This window comes from Pygocentrus nattereri, chromosome 24 (genome assembly GCF_015220715.1).
Source record: "Pygocentrus nattereri isolate fPygNat1 chromosome 24, fPygNat1.pri, whole genome shotgun sequence".
NCBI classification, from domain to species: Eukaryota; Metazoa; Chordata; class Actinopteri; order Characiformes; family Serrasalmidae; genus Pygocentrus; species Pygocentrus nattereri.
This window is the reverse complement of record NC_051234.1, coordinates 5,342,416-5,369,397: the sequence shown is the minus strand read 5'-3', so window position 1 is coordinate 5,369,397 and position 26,982 is coordinate 5,342,416. Positions and strand designations below refer to the sequence as shown.

General features: G+C 40.6%; 1 protein-coding gene across 7 annotated transcripts in view; it reads right to left on the bottom strand.

Annotated features, from left to right (window-relative positions):
* The window catches only part of arhgap33 (Rho GTPase activating protein 33), an 89,512-nt gene that overhangs the window by 13,877 nt on the left and 48,653 nt on the right, over nucleotides 1–26,982 (bottom strand). For 5 of the 7 annotated variants that reach the window (XM_037533921.1, XM_037533924.1, XM_037533920.1 and 2 more), the window contains 14 exons: nucleotides 15,395–15,481; nucleotides 14,758–14,895; nucleotides 14,025–14,117; nucleotides 13,620–13,742; nucleotides 11,477–11,554; nucleotides 10,569–10,650; nucleotides 10,302–10,367; nucleotides 9,811–9,840; nucleotides 7,963–8,112; nucleotides 6,757–6,859; nucleotides 6,202–6,346; nucleotides 5,646–5,728; nucleotides 3,712–3,819; nucleotides 1,617–1,762 (listed from right to left, as the gene is read on the bottom strand). In XM_037533921.1, the coding sequence (XP_037389818.1) occupies nucleotides 1,617–1,762; nucleotides 3,712–3,819; nucleotides 5,646–5,728; nucleotides 6,202–6,346; nucleotides 6,757–6,859; nucleotides 7,963–8,112; nucleotides 9,811–9,840; nucleotides 10,302–10,367; nucleotides 10,569–10,650; nucleotides 11,477–11,554; nucleotides 13,620–13,742; nucleotides 14,025–14,117; nucleotides 14,758–14,895; nucleotides 15,395–15,481 (1,432 nt within the window). The remainder of the gene's footprint in view (nucleotides 1–1,616; nucleotides 1,763–3,711; nucleotides 3,820–5,645; nucleotides 5,729–6,201; nucleotides 6,347–6,756; nucleotides 6,860–7,962; nucleotides 8,113–9,810; nucleotides 9,841–10,301; nucleotides 10,368–10,568; nucleotides 10,651–11,476; nucleotides 11,555–13,619; nucleotides 13,743–14,024; nucleotides 14,118–14,757; nucleotides 14,896–15,394; nucleotides 15,482–26,982) is intronic. The other 2 variants (XM_017715671.2, XM_017715670.2) reach the window with 1 other exon arrangement.

Genomic DNA, 26,982 nt, shown 5'->3' with positions numbered 1-26,982 from the left:
AACAGCCAAAAATGACTTGGAAAAAGGTCTGGTTCCATTGACTTACATTAAAAGTAAAATGGGTTTTTTCCTTTTCCTGTAGAGTTATCATTTTGGAGATTTTTTTCAGACAACAGTAATAAAAAAAACAAGGTTTTCTTCAGACAACAGTAATATGTTCCCTGTCTGTAGAGTGAGGGTAACATTCTGATGGGCCAAATCAAACATCCTTGAGGGCCAACTTTGAGCAGCCTAGGTACCCACCATGATTTAGGACACTATAATAAATTAAAGGATACTAAATATAGTAAAACCAAACCACTTTCAAACCACGACCTGTAATAGAAGACTTCAGGAAAATCTTAAAACTCAATGCAAAATACATGCGTATTACATAAATCTTGCACTTTCTTACCATTGTGTCATTTTAAGAGACAAATGTATTTCACATGGGTTGCATATTATTATTTCATGACATTGAATGATGGAAAAAGAGCAGAAGCACCTCTCAGTGGCAGCTGTGCATTATTAAAACAGGTTTTTGCAGATCTGTTACACTTGAAAGCATGAAGATATTCACAGCAGTTGGCTTGTCGGGAGACTAAAACAGCTGTAAAACAAAAAGGCCTCAGGCAAACATCAGCAAGACATAAAGACAGACTGTAATCTCATTTTGAACAAAGTACTGCAAACACAACAACCGTAAGCATTTAAGCAGATACTGAGCAACAGATGTTTGTTTGGTGCTGCTGTTTGGAGCCTACAAAAGACAGGAGAGGTCTATTCAAGCGTTAGACGGGACGGCAGGGAAAAGACGAAAAAGTGATGACAACAACTAGACAGAAAAGCATTGTAAACCAAGGTTGCTATTAGATGGTAAAGTGAGAATCTGTTTCCAGTGCTTAAACTAGTCTTCACAATGCGATGCTCTTGAGAAACTAATGCACACACTGCAAATTTCTGCCTAAATGAGATACAGATCTGATTTGTAGCGTAATTTTAAATCTCTCATCTTTTCAATTCACACTTGAGCCACCTTGGCTTTGTTCACACAGCAGGGCAAATTGCATTTGTCTCCACATTGCATGATACAAGCAACAGAATCGGATTTGGATAGTTTGATTTTGTTGTCAAGAAGCACCGTGCAAAGAATGATGGTGAGAAGAAAAGAGAAATCTGATCGGATTTGCCTGAACTGTGTCACACAGTCCAGAGATTCAATTTAAAACAGATTCCAAACTTAAACATACAAATGTGGCTTAAATCTGAGTGAGGGAAAAAGCCTGAGTTCATGTGGCTTTTTGCTGTTCAGACTGCAGAGAATCTTTCCAGTTCAAGTTGGAGAGGTCATCTGAGCTGCCTGCATAAAGAAACACTTGCATATGGGTCCTATATCGGACACATGTCCAATACTGGGTCGTTTTGACAAAGGAAAGCTGTCCAATTGAACTCCATGCAGCAAACATTCACTGTGAATGTGCATGTCACCATCATCATTATCCAGTGCATGTCAGCAGGAGCACAAACATAAAAAAAAATTGCAAAAAGTTAATGCGGAGATCAGATCTGAGCCTAAAATCGGAACTGAGCAAGGCTTGTGACATATACAAAGCAAGTGATAGTGGGTCAAGACGTACCTGCGCTGAAACGGCCCACTGACGTGAAAGAGTCGCTGAACAACACATCCACATTGGTGAGCAGGAACTCCACCACCACAGACTGGATGCGCACCTCCTTAAATGGGTCAGCTCCACTGAGCCCCACTGCCTCGATTTCCTTAGACCTGGGGCACACAGCAAAAGGCAAACCTCAGCATTTCTGTCTTTTATTCCAATTCGAGCTTGTTTAGGTTTACCTGAGGAGGTACTAAGGATGAATGGTTAATGTTTTTTTTTATCATCACAATAAAAAGAGTTCAAGGCTGTGAAGACAGAAGTAATCAAATTAAGTTACATGTGCATATCACCAAAGTAATGGAATTGTGAGAACACAGCATTAAGAACAGTTCTAGTATTAAAGCATCCCTCCCAGTCTCCTGGAGTAAGTGACTTAACCACTCTGCTATAGAGCCAATTACAAAACACACCCCCCCCCAAAAAAACAGCTCTAAAACCTATTCCAGCCACAATGGACTAAACTATAAAAATGCCTCAAATGTGATTTTTGAAATTAATGTGTGAAAGGCGTGTGGCAGTAATGGAAACCATCACAACAAACCTGCCTCAATGTATGGATATTTCTGTAGTACATAGGTCTGCTCAGTGGAACTCTATGTGCTTGCAGTTCTGTTGGAAGTAACTCTTAGTTTCATTCTCTTCATTTAGCACTTCGTGCAGTAATATTGGGGACTTTTGTATTGTTTTATCATTTCCTTAAAGAAGAAGAACTTGTCTTTAATTACTGTGGCAAGCACCCATCCCCCGGGCCCCTATGACTGCCACGAGAGCGGGCAGGAAGGCGGGGCCTGAAATCTGAGCCCAAAAACTCTATTAAGACAGTTGGGAGAGAATGAAATCCACAAGGGAGAGTGGGACGGCACAAGTCCTGAGTCCTGAGACCTGCCTACTGTGCACTGCCCAGGTGACGGAGGCAGAGCAACAAGCTCTTGTTCTCTTTTAGCTCAGATGCTCATGAGCCAGCTGATGCTGATCTGGCAACGACAGCGTGGGCATCTTTAAAAAGAGCAGAGAGGTAACAGAGCGGAAGAGAGGGACGTGCAGCAGAAGCCGAAAAGCTTGGTGTGGGAGAAAAGGACTGAAAAGCCTAGTTTTGGCCAACTTTGGATGTGTTTCAGAAAAAAAAAAAAAAAAACCAAAAAACCCAAAAAGTCTGTAATTGTTGCATTTCCACTGTTTTAAATCAGAAATTCAGTTCTCTTACTATCATTCTGATATTTATTGAACTCAAGATTTATTGAACACTGCATGTCCACATCAAACAGCTTTAGGACATATGTATTGTAATTTAAGAGGTTAGTGGCAGGATCTATGATTTATATTCCAAATCAAATCGAGAATATAGTTTACACAAATGTGACAATAATGGCTGCAGAGTAAATAACGTTCTGTAATTGGCTGAACATGGAACTCCCACATTAACGTTAATTTGGTCAAACTGGCTGCACCGTAATGTAATAACTAAACCTGGCTTGCACATCCAGGCTGCCTCTTTCAATTTTTGGAATTTAGACATGTATTACATTCCATACAATTCATCCAGTCAATTTTCCAACAGATTACATTACAGAACATCCCTTGATAAAACTAATCCAACTCAGACAGTGCTTTAGTGTGTTTCTCTTTGTAATAAAGCCTTTCCCTGCATTGTGCACCAATGCACACTCAAGAGAGCATGCAGAATGTAATGCTTCCAACCACAAATTGCAGACCCTGCAAAAAGAAAAAAAAAAGACTTCTAACAATAAATAGAATGCAGACCATAAATGATTACACTTCAGGAAATGACTCAACTCTCTAAAGAAACTATGCACTGTCCAGTGAACTAAAATAACTGGTTCCTTGCAGGGCTTAGCTTTCTGGCCTGAATTTGTCATACTGTGGCTATATGAAATATAAAAAAAAGAAAAAGTTCAGTACAGTACACATAAACCTTGACTAAGACAGAGTCATCTTCAATGACGAATGACCACAGCTACTGCAGTTCATTCCAAAACCATAATGTATGTGTAGGAAACTGGTGTTAACTATGCAGAGGAAGCAAAAGAATGGTCACCTGAGCAGGTTTGGGGCCCAGACAATGGCCAAATTTTTAACATGCATGTTGGTCTTCTCACTCTTGGTGGCCAGCAAGGCTAGATGTCTCATGAGGTACTCCAGCGTCCTGAGAAAGACATGCACGGTAATCATTAAAGACAAGAAATGTAAACAGTTATTCAAACCGCTGTGATGTAAAATTGTACAGAAATTTATTAAAGGAGTAATATGTAACACTGACAGCAGGCGTTTAAAACTGGTACCGCAAATTCAAAACTTTGGAGAGAGCTGTCTGCCCCTCGCCTCCTCCTCCCCCCCAGACTCAACGCTGATGTGGGTTGCCAGTTTGAGGACACTGAATGTGCATGACTAAGTGCAACATTAAACTCTGACAATGGCATTGGACAACGGGTACTACACCAAGTTCATCAGCTAATGTATATGTTTGCAATGGTTTTTTTTTGTGTGCAAATCCACATGAGCACCAGCTGCACATGGATTTTTTAGAACTCCGTGTTAGCTAGATGCATGGCTGGCTCTCTACAGTCAAAGCTAAGGCCGTTATCCTGAAAACAAAAGCCCACTGTTCTGAAAGCTTCTCATCTTACATGGCGCAGCAGTTACATTCTGGCACCTCAGGCTGCTGCTGCATTTAAGGTGGAACAGGAAAATCGGAGCATGAAGCTGGAGTATAGGAACCCAACTTGATGACCCAGCAGCACATGCACCACAGAATATGATTGCGAGTACTTGAATGTTGAAATTACTTAAAATGCCCATCACTACTAGTACCTGTGATGCATTAGATAAGTTTAGCTAAACTTAGCAGAAGCTCAAATGTTCAGGAGAAAATCAGCCAACTCAGCACTCCCCTAAACTGTCTCCATTTTTTTTTCTCCCCCCCAATTTTCTCCCTAATTTATTCGTTTCCAATTCCATCCGCTAGTTAGGACTCCCCCAATCACATGATAGCATCAACGCTAAGAGGCTTCCTCCGAGACCTGTGAAACCAACCACTTCTTTTCGAACTGCCACTCATGCAATGTCATTGGACAGCTGAAGAGGCCAATTGTCCTCTCTTGGACTCCTGGCTACGGATGGCTGCAGCATCACCCGGGATCAAACTTGCAATCTCCTGATGATACAGTCAATGCTTAGACGGCTGTGCCATTTTTTTAAAATGCATCAACGAAATTCACTCACTTTTTATTATGTCTCTGGTCATAAAACTTTTTATAAGGAGCTTATTCTTTCTTTAGGTCAGGATCCAGTTAGTTTGTTTGTTGGCTTTCATGGCTGCAGTTTGCTGTGTTTGCCTGACAATTAGTTTCATATCTGGCAACCTGAAATATCTAAATGGTACTGGAAAACAGGCAGGGGGTGGGAACATAGGCCAAAACACAAACCGACTTCACGTTTTCAAATGGAAATTTCCAAGGAGAACATACTTTAGTAGTGTTGTTGGAGAAGCCAGTATTTCAACATATTTCCTTAATCTTTGATGACATATCACAGTCAATTTATGATTTAGTACAGCAAATATATTACATATTGCTCCTTTAACTAATTGGTGATAGGAATCAGGTCACAGTGACAATGCAAATAACCACCTAATTTACTATCCAAAATGATCAGTGAATCTACATCTGTCTTATACATTTTACATGTGATGCTATCAGTAGTAAAACAGTGGTAAGTCCAAAAGAAAACATTTTTGTGGGCACTATTTTGCCTAAATGTTCTCACATCTAACAAACAATATTATTATAATTTTTTTAGGCATATTTGGATGTTGGGCTCCCATCACCGCCACTGTGAACACTGAACTTTCTCCATCAAACTGCTTTGTTCACATCACAATTTAATTTTAAAGAAAAACAATTCCCTTTGTGAGAGTGAATGAATGGTGTCTTCTGCCTTAAGGTTGGCACCAATGATCTAAAGTGCGAGTACCTGTAGTGGGGAGGAGGTAGCTGCTGGATGACATCATGCACTTTCACCATGCGCTCATCCTCAGTCATCTCCCCCATACAGTCCTATAGAGACAAACACTTGTACACTTGCATATACATATACATGCCTAGAACAAGCTACAAATCAAGAGTTCAACATCTTCATAATAAATTATATCAGATAAATATATGCTCATGATAGTTGCACACTGATCTGTATCAAAAATACAATATGGCCAAAAGTATGCAGACAACCCACCTAATTATTTAGTTCAGGTGTTGGTCTTATCCCTCTCTAACAGATAAAAATCAAGCATATAGGCTTGCAATCACCATAGACAACCACTGGTGGCAGAAAGGGTCATACTGAAGAGCTCATTACGGTGTATTTCAATTAAACGAATGCAATTTCTATGCGCTTTAAATTCGTTTTTTTTTTTCAAAACTATTGATTCAACATGCATAACTCCGTATGCAAGCACCGCATCTGAGACTAAGCAACAGCACAGATCAGAGAATGATGATTCTGGTGAAGGAACAAGTGTTTGAAAACTCACAGCAAACTTGTCATAGAGCTGGTACGTGAGGAGCGGATTGGGCAGCTCTCTGAAGTACAGCTTGCAGAGAGAGCCGACACAGTGAATGTCCTGCATGTACACGTCTTTAGTTAGGTCCGGAACATTCTCGCTGTCAAACTCGTGCCTACAGACAGTACCGAGTGAAACGACAAATTCAACCCAAAGTTAGATAACAGTACATTGACTAGTTATCATCAGCTTTCAATCCCAGCTAGTGTTTATGAACTATTACTTTAAGCTCGAAATAGAGGACAAGTCAAACCTTTGGGGGGATTTTTAAGGGTGCATTTATTAGAAAGCTACTCAAAATCATTAAGTAGGTAACCTATAATATGCACAGATGTAGGTTGTGTATAGTATATAATTAAAACACTCATTTCACCATCTTCATTCATATACATATAAAAGGCAAACTTATCTAAGCCGTCAACACATTTTAAAAGACTTTCTGTATGCAGAAACATTTAGTAACACAACAAATCATATACTCCGCTAACTGTGTTTGTGAATTGGGTTCAGAAACAGCAGACTAACCTGAGCTTCTGGATGTTGGAGGAAACTCCAGAATGTCTGTAGATGCCGTCCACAACGCCGTGCATCTCTATGAACTCAGAGCAGCTCTTTAATACCTGGGGAACTAAATTAACAAACACAGAGGGGTCAAAATAGAATCACCAGTATGACATGGAAAACATTGGCCTATAAAATCAATCGATAATAAGTACCCACAAATTCTTGCCATCAGTGCGAGCCTGTAGATAAAACAAGCTTACCTCATAGTATTATGAACTATTTAATGAGGAAACAATTTCGAGACTGCTAAAAACTGGCAGTAACACTTGAAGGCTACCCACATAGAGCACTGAGCAAATTTACTTGTGCATTTGTAAACAACTTAAGAAGTGAAAAACACTGCAATAAAACAAAGGGCCTTAAACTAAAGGACATTTGTTTCATTTATAACACTATTATGAAGCATTGTTTCCAAGTAATGGAAGCAGGAGGCCTAACATCATATATGAAAAGTTTTGATGCCCTACAACACATTTTGTTACAAGACATTTCTGAGAACAACTGATGAACAATAAGAAATATGAAACCAGAAAACAACATAAATACTGGGAGGTTCCTCAGTATTTATATTATTTCAGACATTCAAATGTGCATTTTCTGGTATGAACTGATGCAAGTTTGGACAAGCATTACAGAACACTAGCAAAAAGCACTTTCAATCTAATGAGAAACTGTAGTGATCTATAAATACTGTAACACTGGGGTTTTGGTCCTTCTTTGCTGTTTTCTGTTCAACAGCTCTAATTTTTGTTTTTCAACTTTTTGTGAGCATCATAACTTTTATATGAATGTTATGTGATATTTTTAAAAGCTCCATAACACTTCAGTTAAAATACTTTGCTAGCGAGCTGGACAAAGTTGTTGGAGCTAATCGAAATTTGGTTGGAAATCTCAATAATAAATTTGCCAGCATGCAAATGTTTGAATGACGTGATTTAAAAAAAAAAAAAAGCCTACCATCAATCTATCCTTAGAGTGCGACCTTCCACGTGCACACAAAATATACATCATTTTAATAAGCCTTTTTATTAAAAAACTTTTGTATGGTACAATTTCTCATTAGACTGAACGTGAATTTTTCCAACATTCTTTAAAACCTCTCCAACTTCGGAACAGCTGCTACGAAAAAAATGCATTTGTGGGCAGAGCAGAGAGCCCATGCTTTACCGTCTTGCCCGGAGTTGAGGAGGTGTTCTCCCAGGTCGCAGCCGAAGACCCGCTCCTTCAGGATGCCCCGCTGCTTCAGTTTCTGCTTGCTGGGTCTGGACTTCATAAAGGTGCGCAAGAAACCCATCAGCTTGCCGTGTTTCTTGGACACTGACAAAAGGGGGCGCAAGAGAGCTAATGTGACAAACTGGCAAATGGGCAGAAAACAAGTGGTTCTCCAGCTCCTCTCCAGGATGCAATGAGACACCCGGAGGCGAGATAGCTGAACCACTGAAAATACAAAATGCACCTTTATCTCTCCTGGCTGTGAGTTTTGATGCATATATAATAATCTGCTCAGGTTTGCTCAGAGAAGACACTGCTTGTGTATGGCATTTGTGCAAATATGACGTTAGGTCAACCGTAAGTTACTACAGTCATTATATTTCTCAATAGCAGTAGTGAAAGCTACACAGATGGACAGTAGTGACTGGGCCCATGCTGGGGCAGAGTAGTTATGGTATGGATAGACACTTCCCTTAATCCTTTAAAAGTCAGCGATTAAAGCAATAGTTTAAAGAAAATGTACTGTAAATGGACTTTAAACAAATTCCCTCTTAGCCCAAATGTAGTTTGTCTGAAGCTCTTTTAGCTTTAAGCTTCCTTCCCACCAGTTAGCATTATAGAAACTGCATGTCTGTGTCACAATGACCACATCTGACACTAACACTTCCTCAAACCATGCCTGACACTTTAATGTTTATGAAAATGGACAAAAGTGGACACTCAAAGATATGACATCACATGTCTAGAATTGATTTATGTACAATAATTATTTTTAGATTTTATATAAATGCAAATCACATACAAAAGTTTGTCAAATGGCATTTTTTTATTTTCTTACTGAAAATAAGTTAACACACCCTCTACAGGGATCAAATTCAATATGGCATTTTTCTGTAAATTGTAGTGCATAATTTGGTTTAACATATTGTAATATTGACTAAACAACAAAATTGATATCAAAAGTGTTTTTATGAACGAACAAACAAGCAGAAATGAAATTCGTGATGTGGTTTGAGGTAAATATATGATGACTTAGACATTAAGCTCGCATCATGCTAATTAGCAAAGTATAAGCTTCCACTACTCGGCTATGTCAGCCTCACAGCTCCAAAACTAAAGAAGCTAATTTCGAACATAAACCATTTTTGGCTACATTGATTTCAGTTGTATAGAGGGGAAAAACCAGTAATTCTCATTTTCCACCAAACTATTCCTTTAACTGGGTCCATGGTAGTTATGGTATACAAGGACTGTTAAAGGTTTGAGATTAAAGGAATACTTCAACCAAAAATACTAACAGAATAACAATCTCTTTGGCACAATGCCAGCTGGGCCCCTTCTTAGCTTTCCTTCATCAGCAGCAACCTTAGCATTTTTGGGTAAAGGATTCCTTTAAAGTAAATAAGCAGCAGATCAGTTGAATGTGTTAGAGAGATTAGGATTAGGGTGGGGGCTGAAGAAGCCTAAACAACAGTACTAGAAATGAAATCCCGGACACAGAACAACAGCTTCTCATTTATACAGCGAGATTCCTGAGTTTTCTAGAGCGAGGAGAGAGATAATCACAAGATTTCAATATGATTTATGCCGTGTGGTAGCTGCCCACTCCTCCACCTCCACTTGTCAGGCTCTCCACACCACCCACTCCTGCTCTCCGCGCAGTCTGCTCGTTGTATAAATGGCTCTAATCCTGGTTACACGCTCCGAAGGGGCTCACAAACTCAACGCAATGTTAGGAAATGTAGCGCCGTTTTTCACAAATTACAGAGAATGTGTGTTAATATTCAACTCGGAAGATGTTACCAGCAAATCTTAGGAACCAAGGCTGAAGAACTAAAAGAAAGAAACAAAGAAATAGAGGGAAACAATCTAACATACAGTACAAGACTCAAAGAGAATTCAGGATTGCTACAAACAAACTGCATCCACTTCAATGCTGCCTTCTTTAGGGAGCATTTTAAGAAGCTGAGGTGATCTGACGACACATCAACTGCACAGAACAGCACAGATTTGCACCTCCATCATACTGACAGTACTGCCTCTTCAGAGACACACAGAGCACATGTGAACATTTGACTTGGCACAATTTGCAGCCTCGTTACAGGCAAAATAGTTTAGGCTCTGTCTGCCTAAACATCTCAGCTCAAGGCCACGAAAATCCTCCAAACAGCAAGAACGTCAAAATACTGGGAGCAACAGAAACAGGCAAAGCTATTTCAGCCTCTTTTGCTGGCACAAGATGCAAGTAGAGACAAGGGACTTGAAGAAAGAATCACAAGTAATTGCAATCTTACCTGAAGTGGGAGAAGGCGGTCCAGGTGCATTGGCAACGCCAGGCTTGGAGCTGACCGGATCTCCCTCTGCAACGGCAGCAACAGCAATCAGTTAAAAACAAACTCCACAGATTTTTGAAATTTCTGTATAAAATCAACTGTTGAGATGTCAAGTCATTATAAGTTTAAATGGTGCACTGTAGAGCAACTTACTCGGGTTATAAATGTCTACAGTGCAAAAAATATCCAGTTTATACACAATTAGAGAAAAGTGAAGGTGTGCATTACCTAGTTTAGTGGTAGGACCACTAACAGACTGGGGTACCTTCTCACTGATCAGCTCTACACACTCACTGGGGAAGAAGCCAACCTGTGGAGCAAAAAGAAAACGTTCGAGCTTAGCTTTGGTCTTGCTCATGGAAACCGTTCAGACACAGGCCAAAATTAAGGATGCACGATATATAGCTTGCTTATAGTTATAATGAGACCAGCCCTTGCAATACTGGTATTGCACAGGGCTGCGATATGCATATGCCCCTCTACACACTAAACACTGAATGTTTTATCCAATAAGCAGAAATCATTTACATGAGTTTCAAGACTACGTTGAAAACAGCATATTGGCCTAAGACTAGCATTAAATATGATATTTGATATGTATGAATCTGAGCCTCATCAGTTTAGACTCAACAATTTTGTATCGTCCTTTCGTGTTTTTGTCCTTCACTGTTCTCTCCCAGCAATACCCAGCATGCATTATGTCAGTGGTTCTCAAATTTCTCAGTGACCCCCAAAGTCCAGATTTTTTGCTTCAACATAACTTGCAAAATATAGGGATATAGCAAAAATGGCAGGGGCTGACTCTAGAGACCGCTGCCGCATTACAGAAGGACGCAAGTGGACATGGAAATGGATTTAGCAGTGGTTAAATATGTAATTTAGTTGGAAATGCATAACACTGAGGATTCATCAGTGTGTTTATTGGTATAGCGGAAAGCAATTAGTTAACACATTATGTTGAAATAGAATTAGAGCATGCCGTTTTGTCAAAGTTGCGGCCCTGGCAATAGTGAATGAAATCTGATGGGGAGCAGTTAACATATCTACAAGCTTTCACCTGTTGCTGGTCTTCTTCTAAGATGGTGCTCTGTGTGATGGGAAAACAAGTACAGTTATAAGGGTTTGTATGCTGGTACCTGGAAGCCATGCTTTCCTCTCCACCAGGTGGTCTCCTCTTTGGGTGGCATATCAATCACTGACAAAATATCGCCAACCTTTAGAAACAACAGAAAGCAACCAGTAGCTGAAACGACTAGACTCTTAATACAATGATATACAAGACTAAACCAACAAAGATTGGCATCTTACAGTTGTGCTTTTGTTAAGTTCAACTTTAAAGCAAGCGCCTAATACAACTGTCAATATACATGACTCTGGGAGTTGCAGACAAAACATGATACAATTGAAACAATATGCAGCCACAACAGCTACGAGCTGAGCCAAAACATGCTGCACTACACGCCTGGTCTTGCCCACTACAAGTTTGCTTCTCCTCACACGTAACTTCTGCCAGATAAGGGAAGTGGGCAGTGAGAAAAAGAGCAGTGCCTGCTTTTCACCAGAGAGAAGATGCATGAAGACTGTGAGGAAAAAACAGAGACGAAGAAAGGAGTGAGGGAGGGTGGGCAACTGAAAGAGAAAGAGATGTGGAAAAAAAACAGTGACTATAGAGACAAGACGGATTAAAAGAAGAAGAGATGACAGACAAAAAGTTTAACAATCCAGAGAGACGGAGAGAAAATGAAAGAAAGCAAGAAAAGGGGAAAAACTACTAAAAGGCAAAAAAAATATTGAAAGAAAAAGAAAATGAACAAAGAAGGTTGCTGGTTTGATCCCCTTGGCTGACAGTCCATGACTGAAGTGCCCTTGAGCAAGGCACCTAACCCCCAATTGCTCCCCAGGTGCCGTGGATAGGGCTGCCCACTGCCCCGGGCAAGTGTGCTCACTGCCCCCTAGCGTGTGTGTTCACTAGTGTGCATGTATGTGGGTGCTTCACTGCACGGATGGGTTAAATGCAGAGGTCTAATTTCACATTGTGCAAGCACAGTGACAAATAGTTCTTAATTCTAATTCTACTGTTCTACATTAATGCAATGTTATTAGCTGGACAATTTAAAGGCAGGAGACAACAGCATTTATATGTTGTAATGTTCAAAGCAGTACATTTGAGGTAGTATGCTGGGCTGATTTGGGCCATGAAAAGAGCAAGTAAATGCTTCTTCGAATGCCTCTATCCTTAAGAAAATATACAAAACCTCCTTTCCAACAAGATTGGATGGAAAATGTACCGACATGTCAATCTGTGTTATTTCTACTTTTCATTTTATATCAGGTAAATGGAGTAAAATCATTACCATTGAAGAAGCATCACCTGATGTGGCAGATTTGGAAAGGACTAAAATCACTGAGAAATGCAAAACTAACACTGTCTGAATAGTATTTAAGAGAAAGTGATATAGAGAAACACAGTGAGAGAGAGACAGAGGCAGAGAGATAGACACTGTGAAAGAGACATAGAGAGAGAGCACTCTAAATGTGCCAGGTCACCCTGTTCTGTGGCCCAGAAAGAGCCAGTCTATATGGAGCAGGGACTGGGGAGGGGGGACAGGAATAGACCTGATGAAAGAGGAAGAGGATGGTGATGAAGAAGGGGAGAGGGTGACAGCACAGCAGAACCTGACATGCTGTGGAAGTGTAGAATGAGGGCAGGACAAAGCACAGGACAACACATCGATATTCCTACCGAGGACCTTGCGTCTGATGTGTGGACCTCACATTAGCCACACTTAGCACGCCGATCAATATTACTGTGGGGGTTATTTTTGTAGAAGCTATTTGTACATGATGTGTAGTTTGAAATTAAACAATAAGAAAATACAAAATTTTTTATCAACTTGTAATATTGAAATTTTGGACTACCGTTAAGTGAATTATCAAAGTGGAGACACATGAAAATATTTCCAATATTTTTGCAAAGAAAAAAAAAAAAAAAAAAACCTTCAAATTCACAGAAGAAAGCAAAATGGGTCATTACTTTAAATGTAAATTAAATGTAAAGTACTTTTATTCCAAGTGATTCTGGAGCATTTCTATTGGCCCATTCGTCAATAATTTTGTTTTACTGAATGTAAAGGAAAAGTAAAAAGTGACAAAAATGGAGATAAGTTTTTTTTGCACTAACAAAATTTCAAGAAAAAAATGAACATCAATGTTCTTCAAAAAAAAAAAAGCTAAAATGCAGATTCCTTTAACGGACAAGTCTTCCACATTTGCAGGTACCTCAATGGAGATCTCGTCACTGGCTTGGGCAGTGTATCGCTTGATCACATGAGCTGCCGCAATCGCAGGGACATTTAAAGACGCCTCTTCTTTCAGCAGAAACCGGTTGCCGTGATTGTCAATCTGAAATACACATCAAATGACATGTTAAAATGGATAGATCGAGGGATGAAAGGAAGGAAGGAATAAATGGAGAAAGTAAGGAAGGAAGGCAGGAAGGAAGGCCGGATGGACGGATTAAATAACACGTAGTAGTTGCTTTCATCCGTATTTGAAGGATCTTGCTGATTGCAACAGCTCTCGATGGTACAGTGATGCAGCCCACCTGGAGTGCAGCTTAGCTTTTGGCATGCAGCTATTATGTGTAGCTTATGTTATAATATACAGGAATACTTTTTTCCTCACCTCCATCCAGGTGAGCACAGGCCCACAGTTCAGCTTACTGTCCACGATCATGGAGAGACGGTTCAGGTACTCAGAGAGCATAGGGGTGAAGATCTGAGAGACAGAGAGAGAGACAGAGAGACAGAGAGACAGAGAGACAGAGAGCGAGAGAGCGAGAGAGAGAGCGAGAGAGAGAGCGAGAGAGAGAGCGAGAGAACACGAGAGAGAGAGAGAGAGAGAGAGAGTGAGAACACGAGAGAGAGAGAGAGAGAGAGAGAGAACACGAGAGAGAGAGAGAGAGAGAGAGAGTGAGAACACGAGAGAGAGAGAGAGAGAGAGAGAGAGAGAGAGAGAGAGAGAGAGAGAGAGAGAGAGAGAGAGAGAGAGAGAGAGAGAGAGAGACTGTGTCATTAAAGCAGGTCATTTCAGTCATTAAAGCAGGTCACTTTAAAACTTTATGTACAGGTGACCGATTACAAGCGCCAGACCTCCTTACAGACTGTTGCATGTAAAACCGACACGTGCCATCATTAGTGCTCACATTTAAACAGGAAAGCAATGTCTCATCCTTGAAAACCCAATAACAGCCTATATAACCAGCCACTCATAATATATATCCTGACCTACATAAGTGGCCACTGAACTCCATACTGCATAGCTGAGATTTATTCTGACCGCCTTAAACGGAAGCCACACAGGTGGCGCTAGGAGGAGAAAAGGGGGCCAACCTGAGACGGAACCGTTCCCCACTCACCTCCACTCTGTCCCCAATCTCAGCGAGTGCGGGCAGGGGCAGTAGCTGGGAGTAACGCCGGTCATAGATGCACTGGTGCAGATGAGCATCCAGTGTCCGGAACTCTTCATATGAGCGGCGCACCATCCACGTCTTACCCTACATTCCCCACACACACACACACACACACACACACACACACACACACACACACACACACACACACACACACACACACACACACACACACACACACACACAGAGAGAGAGAGAGAGAGAGAGAGAGAGAGAGAGAGAGAGAGAGAGAGAGAGAGAGAGAGAGAGAGAGAGAGAGAGAGAGAGAGAGCAACATTTAATTAGTAAAAATAAAACTGAATAAAGAATAAAATTACAGTAAAATATACAATAGGACTTTGGACTCATAGAAGGATTAAAGTTTTTTTTTTCCTGCTTTCCACATTTTGAAATATAGATGCATATATACACATACATACGCACGCAAATATACACACCGATCAGGCATGACATTATAAGCACATTGTCATTAAGTCCATCTATTGCTTTGCATTGTTAGGCCCGCCTTTATCCTGTTCTTCAGTGAGATTATTTTTTACATATATATATATACACACACTATGTTGTTGGTCTGTCCACTCACCTGGCAGGAGACCTGCACAAGGAAGACCAGGTCTTTGGCACTGGCTGAGCTCCAGCTAGCATCGCTCTGCTCGCTAGCAAACTGCAGCTGAGGGTGCAAAAAACACACACACACGTTAACAGACTGAACCATTTAAGACCACTCCAATTTAGAGGGCTGACCACTTTCCTTACTTTCTGTGACTAGGGGTATTAAAATTCACTGATGCATCACGTCACACTGATTTGAAAATGCCAATTCAACTGCATCGATTTTGAATTGTTAGATTAGATTAAGCTACATGACCCTTATTAGTTAAATTAAATTTCACCTCGGCAATCTAACCCATCCGTGCAATGAAACACTACCCACACACTAGTGAAGACGTGCACTAGGGGGCAGTGAGCACACTTGCACAAAGTGGTGGGCAGCCCTATCTGCAGCGCCCGGGGAGCAGTTGAGGGTTAGGTGCCTTGTTCAAGGTCACCTCAGTCTCAGACTATCGGCTCAGGGGATCGAACCGGTGACCTTCTGGTCACAACGCTGGTTCTCCAACCTCCAGCCCACGACTGCCCCTAGAATGAACTATAATAAATGTATATACACAGTAGCATGCAAAAGTTTGGGTTCTCCTGGTCAAATGACGTTTTGTTGATTTTCTAGGCAAAAAGGTAACATCTGCACATTTTAATGAAACAAATACTGTTTATTTGCTAAATTTAACATATTGGGGAACAATAAAAGAAAATGCAGTATCTTGAAAGACTTACAGTAAATACAAAACAGAAGATAGACGCTATACAATACTGGGAAAATGTACAGTTACTGCAAGTTTGGTTTCTGGACGTTTTCTTATCTGTAGCAGAGTCTGATGGTGGTAAACCTAAGTCATGGTGTTTTCCACGTACTTACATTGAAAAAAAACTTGAAACTAATAACAGAAAAAGAGGCTGCTGCATGTACTACTGCGCCACTGTCTTGTTAATTTATACACATATAAAGTAGGAGCCAAAGACACAGTCAGATGACTGACAAACACAGCAGTTACTGAGGTAGAAAAACCAGAGTAAAACAGTAAAAAACACAGTGTAGCAGCAATGATCCAGATAGAGCAGGCAGAGCATCAAAAGAGTTGTGTGGAGAGTGTGAGTGTGTGTGTGGGGCGGGTGGGGGGTGGGTTAGCTCAGTCCTTGTGAATTTAAAAACCTGATTGCTTGAGGAATAAAGCTGTTGCAGAGTCTGGTAGTGGTGGCACGGATGCTCCGGTACCTTCTGCCAGACGGCAGCAGTGAAAAAAGTCAGTGTGAGGGATGGACGGGGTCGTCCACAATGCTGGTGGCTTTCCGGATACAACGTGTGCTGGTGGCTTTCCGGATACAACGTGTAACAACGCGTTTTAAAATCTTTGTTTAGCAATTGAGTTTTCATCACAGTTTAGCTGGTTTACTGAATGGACAGTTGAGTTCATGTTCCATTGATAACTTAGTGGCTCAAGATGAAGCTCTATTACAAGTCTGATAGGCAAATAAAAAACTCATTCAGGATTGTCGACTTGAGAGTAATTTTAATGTTCTATGCTAAAATGCTACAGATTTACAGTCATTAATGTCTTAATTGAATCAGCATGTCTGGGTTCCCACACACACACACACACACACACACAAAAGATAAAAAACCTACATTACTTTTAAATCCATTGACTTATATTAAAAGTAACATGTTTTTTCCTTCCCTGTAAAGTTACCATTTGGGAGATACAAGGTTTTGTTCCAACAGCAGCGATATATTTGTATGAGACAAGGCAAATGAAGAAACTTATCCTGCTTCAGTCATTAAAAGAAAACGGGTGACTTGAAAATGGTCATGAACCCAGTAGAGTGCCCTAGAATTCTACCAAACACTCCATGAAGTAAATAAGGTATCAGATATCATTTGTTTTTAGCAATGACATAAATGAATGACAAATTGAGTATAGCAAAACTTTATTATTTTACCGTTTTCCCTGAGGTCCAGTAATTAAATCTGTGTGGGCGTATGAACCGAAAACCACCATTCTTTTCTACATGATCACTTTCCAGACTATCTTTATCTTTTTGAATTAAGCAGCCTGTTTTTGTTACTGTCCTTTAAATACTGATGTGAGACTAACCTCTGTTCCAGCATTTACATACTACATCAAGCTCTTAAATATACCTAAACCGTACAAAAACAAATCAATGAATTTTGAGATTCCATGAGTCGATTCCTAAAGAATCAGTCATGAGGTCAGAGATTTCTCTCTCTCAGGTAAAAAACATCCTGAAACGCATTAACCGTCAGTTAAGGGGAAACTGGAAAGACCCCAACAAACAATAACGTGCAGCTACACCGTTTCACATCCCTGTGGAGCTCAGCAGCTTCCTCTTTTTAATTATCCGAACATCCAAATCACCCATATGAGGCTTTTATGTGGATTTTTATTAATAGGAGCCATCACAATAATTAAATATTTTTTCTGTATGTTGGCATTTAACTCTGGACAACGGGGTGTTTTTCACTGGTCCTGAAGGGCTTCCTGGGCCCAAAACAGCTCAATAAAACTTTCTCTATGTCCACAAAACTGTTAAAATGACACCCCTGCTGTACGAGGAAATTAATGATCGTGAATCTGGACTGTTTGGAAATAGAATGCGTAATTAGAGCCGCAGAGTCGGTAACTCTGATATTCAAACAGAGCCTTCTCAGAGCATCAGCCAGCGCAGAGCAGGCCACACAGAGGGCACAATAGCTCACCGTCAAGAGTCCCTTCTATCCCCTCTGTCTGCGGGGTTGAGAGAGAAAGGGGGGCTGCCGAGGGGGGCACTGAGACTGAGAGGATTAAACAGAGGCATTTTAATCTGAAGTGCAACAGACAGTGGCATGAACTCATGCGATCCTGCAGACAAGCATTTGCATTGGTGGGCAGTGGGGGGTGTAAAATCTTAGAACGATTCAATTCAAATCACGACTATTTAGGAAACACTTTAATAATCTCATATTTCACGACAATTTCAGTATTTTGATATGATTTAGAATGGACCACACTCACTGGCCACTTTAATACTACAAACCCTGTAGCACAACTTGTGTTGGTCATCTTCTAGTGCTTCATCAATGGTCATTTTCTGACCACAGAACTCACAGCAAAAATGGCTGTGTCATACTAGTACCACACACTGCCATGTCAATGTCACTGTTTTGCTGAGAACGGACCACAGCCCAAATAATATCTGGTCAACAGAGGCCCTACGGACAGAAACCGAACAATGATGAATGGGGTTGGGTTGTGCATAACAACGGATGGGCTATAGTCTGAAATAGTACACCTATATAGTGAACCTAAAAGGTAGGTGGAACTTAAAAAGTACATGCCAGGTGGAATATTCTAATGTGAGCAATGAATATACATTAGTTCAGTGAGCTGAACTGATTAGTTCAATCAGCTGTTTAGAAAGCTGGAGTGCCCGTGTTTTGCTCCAATTCTGCTCTATCCCCCAAGAAGTACTTTTTCCCCTGACAAATACAACCTGACTTCAGGGACAATTCTGAATTAAAATGGAGTATATAAATATGTTAATGAACAGACATTCATTTAGTTAAAACATACAACCCCATTTCCAAAAACGTTGCACGCAATGATGTGCAAATCATGTAAACCATATTTTTAAAATACTACAAGCACAACATATCATATGTTGAAACTGATATATTTTATTTATTTTTTAAATATCTGCCCATTTTGAATTTGATACCAACAACACAACAAAAGTTGGGACAGGGGCCTGTTTACCACAGTGTTTCATTTCCTCTTCTTTAACAACACTAATTTTTGGGAACTGAGGAAAGAAACAGTTGTGGTTTTGAAAGTGAAATGTTTTCCCGTTATTGAAACAGGATTTCAGCTGCTCAACAGTTCAGGGACTCCTTTGCCATATTTTTCATTTCGTAATGCACCAAATGTTATCAGTGGGTGACAGATATGGACTGCAGGCAGATCAGTTTAGCTCCTAGACTCTCTCAATATGGAGCCATGCTGTTTTAATACATGCAGGCCTTCCCTGAAAAAGACGTTGTCTGGATGGCAGCATATATCATATACATATCAGACAGTGCTTGTCAGAAGTGTTCCTGAGTCCATGCAGTGATTATGGCTGTTTTTAATGCTGAGCCACCTGAGGGCCCAAAGATCATGGCCAGCAAATACTGGTTTTTGGCCTTGTCTCTTTCATACAGAGATTTCTCCAGATTCTCAGAATATTTTAACGTTATTATGTACCGTAGATGATGAAAAGCAAAAGTTTTGTTATTTTATGTTGAGAAATGTTGCACTATTTGATTGCACAGTCTTCCATAGGGTGGAGAACCCCACCTCATCTTTACTTCTGTAAGACTCAGCCTCACTGGGATGCTTTTTTATACCCAATCATGATACTGACTTGCTGCCAATCAACCACCAGGTGTTTTTTGGCATTACACAACTTTACCAGCCTTTTTTGCCTCCGTCCCAACTTTTTTTGGAATGTCTTATTGGCATTGAATTCACAATGGGCATATATTTTTCAAACATTTGATACATTTTCCATCCATCCATCCATCCATCCATCCATCCATCCATCCATCCATTTGTACTATTTTCAATTAAATACAGGGTTATAATGATTTGCACATCATTGCATTTTGTTTTTATTTACATTTTGCACAGCATCCCAACTTTTTTGGAAATGGGGTTGTATATAAATAGCAGTTGTCCAATATGTTGTGTGAAAATTTCATAATGAACAGACTAATAGAAATGCTCAAAAAAAGGCTTAGAACAAGGGTCGGTAACATGAGGCTCCAGAGCCTAATTTACAGATAAACAGTTTGTAAATATGTAGTTAAATATGGGCTCATGTTTAAGAAGAATGTGTGCGTTCACCCCAATAGTTTTTTTTCTGTTTGCAAGAGTGAGACAAAGAGAGAGAAGTGTATTAAGAAGCTCCCTGTTCTTTCTCTCTGCCATGTACTGAGCGCTTTGCACTATGCAAGGCTAGTTTAACGGCTCTTCACCTTTTACTAATGTTAAGTTTAGCTTGAGCGCATGGAACCAAAAATAAATGCAGTTACGCAGGAGATATAATTGACAAAACACTGCAAATTATTTTTAGATATAGCCCACGTCTACTTTGTACTGTGAAACAGTACAGCAGGCCTATACTGGAGACTTTCACTGACTGCACCAAAGACATTTACACAAACAGGCTGGTGTCATCTCCTTTGCTGTATGAATATTAGACAGTAAAAAGTGATGGAGCAATCCTGTGTTGTACAGAATGTTTGATTTTTTTATTATTATACTATAACATATTAATATATGTATATAATATGACAGCCACAGTCCAAAGACATGCAGTCAGGCCAATTGAACATGCTAAATTGCCCCTGGGTGTGAGTGACTGACTGTCTGTATGTCTGTATGTCTGTCTGCTCTGCAATGGACTGGCAACCTGTCCAGGGTGTTTCCTGCCTTCCGTCCAATGACTGCTGGGATAGGCTCCAGCACCCTGCCCACGACCCTGACGGAGAAGCGGCTTGGAAAATGAATGGAATAACAGCCATAAATTACAAGGCATGAAATAGATATAATAAGAAAGAATCACATGGAGTGGAGCGGATGTACAGCGAGCTCTGTCTGATGCGTGAGGGGGCAACGAGTGAGGAGCGCCAGTTTCGGCTGGAGCGCAGTGATTACAGACCCCTGCGTATGGTGGAAGTTTCTGCCGACCCACCCCACTCACACCAAGCTTGTTTTTTGGTCAATTTTACATTTAAAATAGCCTGAGAATTTGATTTTGGCAAAAACATGATTGCACAGAATATCATTTCAAAATCAATGTGGTTGAAATCAGTTCACTGTATTTTAAGGTCTTACAGGAGAAAGGAGAAGGAGGGCAGAGGAGGAGGGGTGGAATGAATAGAGGAGAGAGGAGCGTAGAGAGAGCCTTTGGCGTGCTGTTTATTCTGCTTTCTGCTTCACAGAGCACTAACACTATACATGGAAGAATCTTTTATAGCTCTCCTTTCGTTAGGGAGTTTAAACACTAATGAGAAAGAGTCCCACTGCATCATGGGAACGCAGAGGCTGGGCCACTTCAGGTGCTCTAACACACACACACACACACACACACACACACACACACACACACACACACACACACACACACACACACACACATTAATGAAAATGTTATGGCCAAAAAACAGAAACATAGCAGTTGTTAGTAGTGTATATATGATAAACAAGCATGTTTCAATACAGAATTTCCAGATACTGCATTGAAAATAGAGTTATTTCTACCACATAACTCCACATTAATAAGAGCACTGATGTTGTGGTGACTGTGGTGGTCCACCCTGCTGAGCTAGGCTGTTCTGACAATGTCCAGTCCAGGACCTTATTTCATAAATAAACATTGCACATTAAAAGACAACTGTTACTGTTGTACATCCTAAAACCACAGATGGGGCGCCCAACTTGATCAACAATTGCAACAGATGGCAATTAGAGGTGACTGACTATATTCAATCGTCAATATGTCAATCGGCACAAGCCTGGCCACAGGCTCTGTATTCTGATTGGTCAAAATGTGAGTAGCTGTGGCCATGAGCTCCTGGCAGTAGGCAATGTTCACACCTGTACACTAACAGACAGAGAGACAAGCAGACACACTCACACAGACCACATCACAGCCACAAAAAGCCTGCGCACACACACACACACACACACACACACACACACACACACACACACACACACACACAGACACACACAGACACACACAGACACACACAGACACACACAGACACACACAGTTTACAAAACGCTGCCAAAGCAGCAAAAGCAGCAAAGCAAACAGTGTGTGGGCGCTCTGTGAAAGACAATAAATCAGACCAAGTCATCAGCAGAAATTACCATCAAAACTGGTTTAAATTACACGTGCTGACGATTTAGCACAGCAGATCTGCTGAGTGAGTTATAGTTATGATAAAACACCGAAGGATTATTAAATATATATGTTGGAATGAGTGTGTGAGCGAGAGAGAGATGGATGGACAGACAGACCACTAAAGTGTAAACAGAACATCAATGAGCATCTGATATCATAAGAGCACGTTTGAGCTCAGAGCAAGAAAATCCATTCAACTCAAAGAGGAAAAGAAATGGGCTACTGCTCTTCCACTTCACTGCACATGAATGAACAAAATGTATGAGTATGTGTGCAAGTGAGCTTGTTTTCATACATTCTCAAGACAAAGAGTCCCAGTTTTACAGGAAGACAAACGGGATAATTTGCTAACAAAATAGTCCTGACTCTGCACAATGCTTTTCAAAGAAAGCCCCATGTTCATTTGCTTAACACTGAAAGAACAAAAACATCGACTTTTGCCTTCTGATGTAAACTTTAGGCTTAGAAGATTCTTATTACATGCAGGTACTATACATACATACATACATACATACATACATACATACATATACACACACACACACACACACACACACACACACACACACACACACACACACACACACACACACACACACACACATACAGGATGAGTCAAGTCACAGGACACCGTTTTATTTTATTTCATTTTTACGCTGTCACAAGTCCCCACGATGCGGTGCTGAAGGTAGTGTTTGTTGTGGATTTTCTCAGCATACACAATTTGTTTGAGATGACCCCAAAGATAAAAGTCAATAATAAAATAAAACGAAAAAAAGATAAATTGGTGTCCTGTGACTTTTGACTCACCCTGTAGGTGTGTGTGTGTGTGTGTGTGTCACATTTCTGCTAATATTTTATTATATATCTTTTCATGGGACAACACTATAGAAATGAAACTCTGATATAATTTAAAGTGGTCAATGTGCAGCTTGTATAGCAGTGCAGATTTACTGTCCTCTGAAAAGAACTCAACACACAGCCATTAATGTCTAAATAGCTGGCAACACAAGTGAGAACACCTCACAGTGAACATATCCAGATTGTGCCCAATTATGTCGTTGTCCCTCCCTGGTGTCATGTGACTCGTTAGAGTTACAAGGTTCCAGGTGTGAATGGGGAGTAGGGCTGTTAAATTTGGTGTTCAGGGTACAATTCGCTCATACTGGCTACTGGATATTCAACATGCCACCTCATAGCAAAGAACTCTTTGAGGATGTGAGAAACAGAATTGCTGCTGTCCACAAAGATGGCCTAGGCTATAAGAACACACTGAAACTGAACAATAGCATGGTGGCCAAGGTCATACAGCAGTTTTCCAGGACAGGTTCCACTCCGAACAGGATCGCCAGGGTCAAACAAAGAAGTTGAGTCCACATGTTCACCGTAATATCCAGAAGTTGGCTTCAAAAAATAGACGCATGAGTTCTGCCAGCATTGCTGAGGTTGAAGAAGTGGGAGGTCAGGTTGTCAGTGCTCAGAATATATGCCACACATTGCATCAACTTGGTCTGCACGGCTGTCGCCCCAGAAGGAAGCCTCTTCTGAAGGTGACACAAAAAAGCCCAGAAACAGTTTGCTGAAGACAAGCAAGATCAACTTGTATGGCTCAGATGGTGTCCAGCATGTGTGGTGGCGCCCTGGTGAGGAGTACCAAAACAACTGTCTCTTGCCTAAGGTCAAGCATGGTGGTAGTAGCATTATGGTCTGGAGCTGCATGAGTGCTCCCAGCCTGGGGAGCTGTGGTTCATTGAGGGAAACATGAATTCCAATATGTACTGGACAAGCAGAGCACGGAAATTGCGTCGCATGGCAGTTTTCCAACACGATAATGACCCCAAACACACCTCCAAGATGATGACTGCCTTGCTGAAGGTAAAGTGATGGACTGGCCAACTACGTCTCCAGACCGAAACCCAACTAAGCACCTTTGGGTTAATGTCTGTGTGTTGAGATCTTTTCAGAGGACAGTAAATCTGCACTGCTATACAAGCTGCACACTGACCACTTTAAGTTATATCCAAGTTTCATTTCTATAGTGTCGTCCCATGAAAAGATAAAATATTTGCAGAAATGTGAGGGGTGCACTCACTTTTGTGAGATACTCTGTCTGTCTGTCCTTCCATCCATAAGGAGATTCACTCGAAAAAGGCCCCGTATGTGTGTGTGTGTGTGTGTGTGTGTGTGTGTGTGTGTGTGTGTGTGTATGTGTATATGTGTGTGTATGTGTGTGTCTATTGTCAGAAGAAAAACTCTCCATTTTTGTTATTTTTCAGTTTTGGACCATTTGAAAATGCCTGTCGCCCCTTTACATTGTGTGTAAATTTCAGGAAAAGTGAACGAAAAGAAGCGGCCCAAAACAACATGAAAAAATATCTGGTTCCATTGACTTAGTTTGCCTGTAATCATTTTGGAGATTAAATAAATAAGAGGCACATTACATACAGGTACTACTTATAAAATACAGCACTATGCAAATGTCTTAGGAATCCCAGTGCATAGTTTATAATCATTTATCTTGGAATGGTTAGAATGGATGAAATTAACACATTTACAGCAAACTATAACAATTATTTTCCATTTTTTGTAAATAATTGATATCTTGTGAGATTGTTCTTCAGACCAAGTTTGGTTCCAGATTTCTCCTCAATGCCACCAACCATATTACGGTTTTTAAGATTAAGATTTAGATTAAGTGACCCTTATTAGTCCCACAACGGGGAAATTTCAGCTCCGCATTTAACCCATCCGTGAAGTGAAACACCACATACCCTTTAGTGAGCACACACACACTAGGGGGCAGTGAGCACACTTGCCTGGAGCGGTGGGCAGCCCAATTCGCAGCACCCAGGGAGCAGTTGGGGGTTAGGTGTCTTGATCAAGGACACATCAGTCATGTGCTGTCGGCTCTGGGATCAAACGAGCGACCTTCCGGTCACGAGGCTGGTTCCCTAACCTCAGCCCTGAAGATGTTCCTGCTCTACACTGCCATCCTCACATGCCATCACAAGCCCCCTACATGTCAAGTGTCTAACTGATCTATACCAACACACACATAACTCTCTTTCTCAGGCTGACCTAAATGTCAGTGTAACTAGTTAGTGTACTGCTCCAAGCTAAACACTAACCCTAACTGTAACAGGCTAATCTAAAGCCTGAACTATAAATAAACACGAAATATTATGGAATTGAAATGCTTAACTGAAATATATCTTACAGTCTTTGCTTTTTTAAAAGTATGTTTTATAATAAGACCCATAATCTTTTTTCTGTTGGATTATAAGACATTTTGGATATTTTTACACTCCACATTCAATAACCAGAACTGACCCAACTCAAACCAAATTTTCCAAATACTTGAGACAGCTGGAATTATTATATAATAATAATGGTTTATCTGATTGGTTCTTAACGTACAAGCTAGTTAAATGTTAACTTGGCTACACTACGCTGTACTGAAACAATATACTACATGCACACATTTCTTGCCTTTAGTCTGCTTTTTGTCATGTATTCTCTTAATCCATGTTATCTTCAAACTTACAAGCATCTTCTATGGTGTCAGTTTGACTGCAGCAATTAAAACCACCAGGAAATATCACAGTTCTGGTGGGTTTTATGATTTCCTCTACCCCTATGTGGTGTGAACCATCAGTGGTTCTTATACTACTACAGGAACAGTCATGTGCACAAAAGATGTGCAGGAAACTGAGCCTGTTTATTTATGTCTACCCAAGTGTCAAATTAGGAAAGGTCATTAGATATGAAGCAAAAAAATGGCAATCATTGGTTTAGACACATTAAACACTGAATGGGAACAAACTGAACTCACAGCTGTGCCTGTCTTACTGTCTAAAGGGTTTTGTAGCCTACAAGAATGCAGTTCACATGACTGTTCACATCTGGCTGCTTCTATTTAGAACCAGCTTAAAACCTCTTCGGCTTTGTTCACATAGCAGGTAAAGGTGGCTCAAATCTTTTTCTTCATGTGCGACACAGATGTGTATCTGTGTGTCAGTGTAAACAGCAAAAACACACAATCTGACATTTTCAATTCTGATTTGAGACGCTTTCATATGTGGTACTGAAATCCGATACGTATCTGATATGAGGCAATGAAACTCTAAGAACCCAGCAGCACAAAATTAAGACAACGTCCAGTTGGATTGATGTAAAATTTGCATGAATTCCGACATGGCTGTTTATACAAACATTTAAGCTGATGTTTCTGAACAAAATAATTAGAAGAGGCTCATCCAGACCCTTCCCTTCTTTGAAGAAATTTGGGAAGAAATGGCTAAATGTGGTTGTAGGAGAACAAGGTCGCAGCATCAAAGAACAGTTAAAAGTCTGAATGCAAACCAAAGAAGTGGCCGTGCCCTTTTTACAGCGAGCTCGAACACATCCTGGGTGATGAGCCCAGCTGTCAGTCAGTGAAGCTTCATGGTGGCTCCTTTGATGCTGGTGAAGATGAAACTGAACCCTCTGGGAGTGACTGGCGTTCGTTGGCAGTTATGATCGTTTACCTCTGAATAAGCATTGTTCTTTTGTGCATGTGGGTCAGTTTAAGAGCTGATCTAGACTAATGTCAAATATGGATCACAT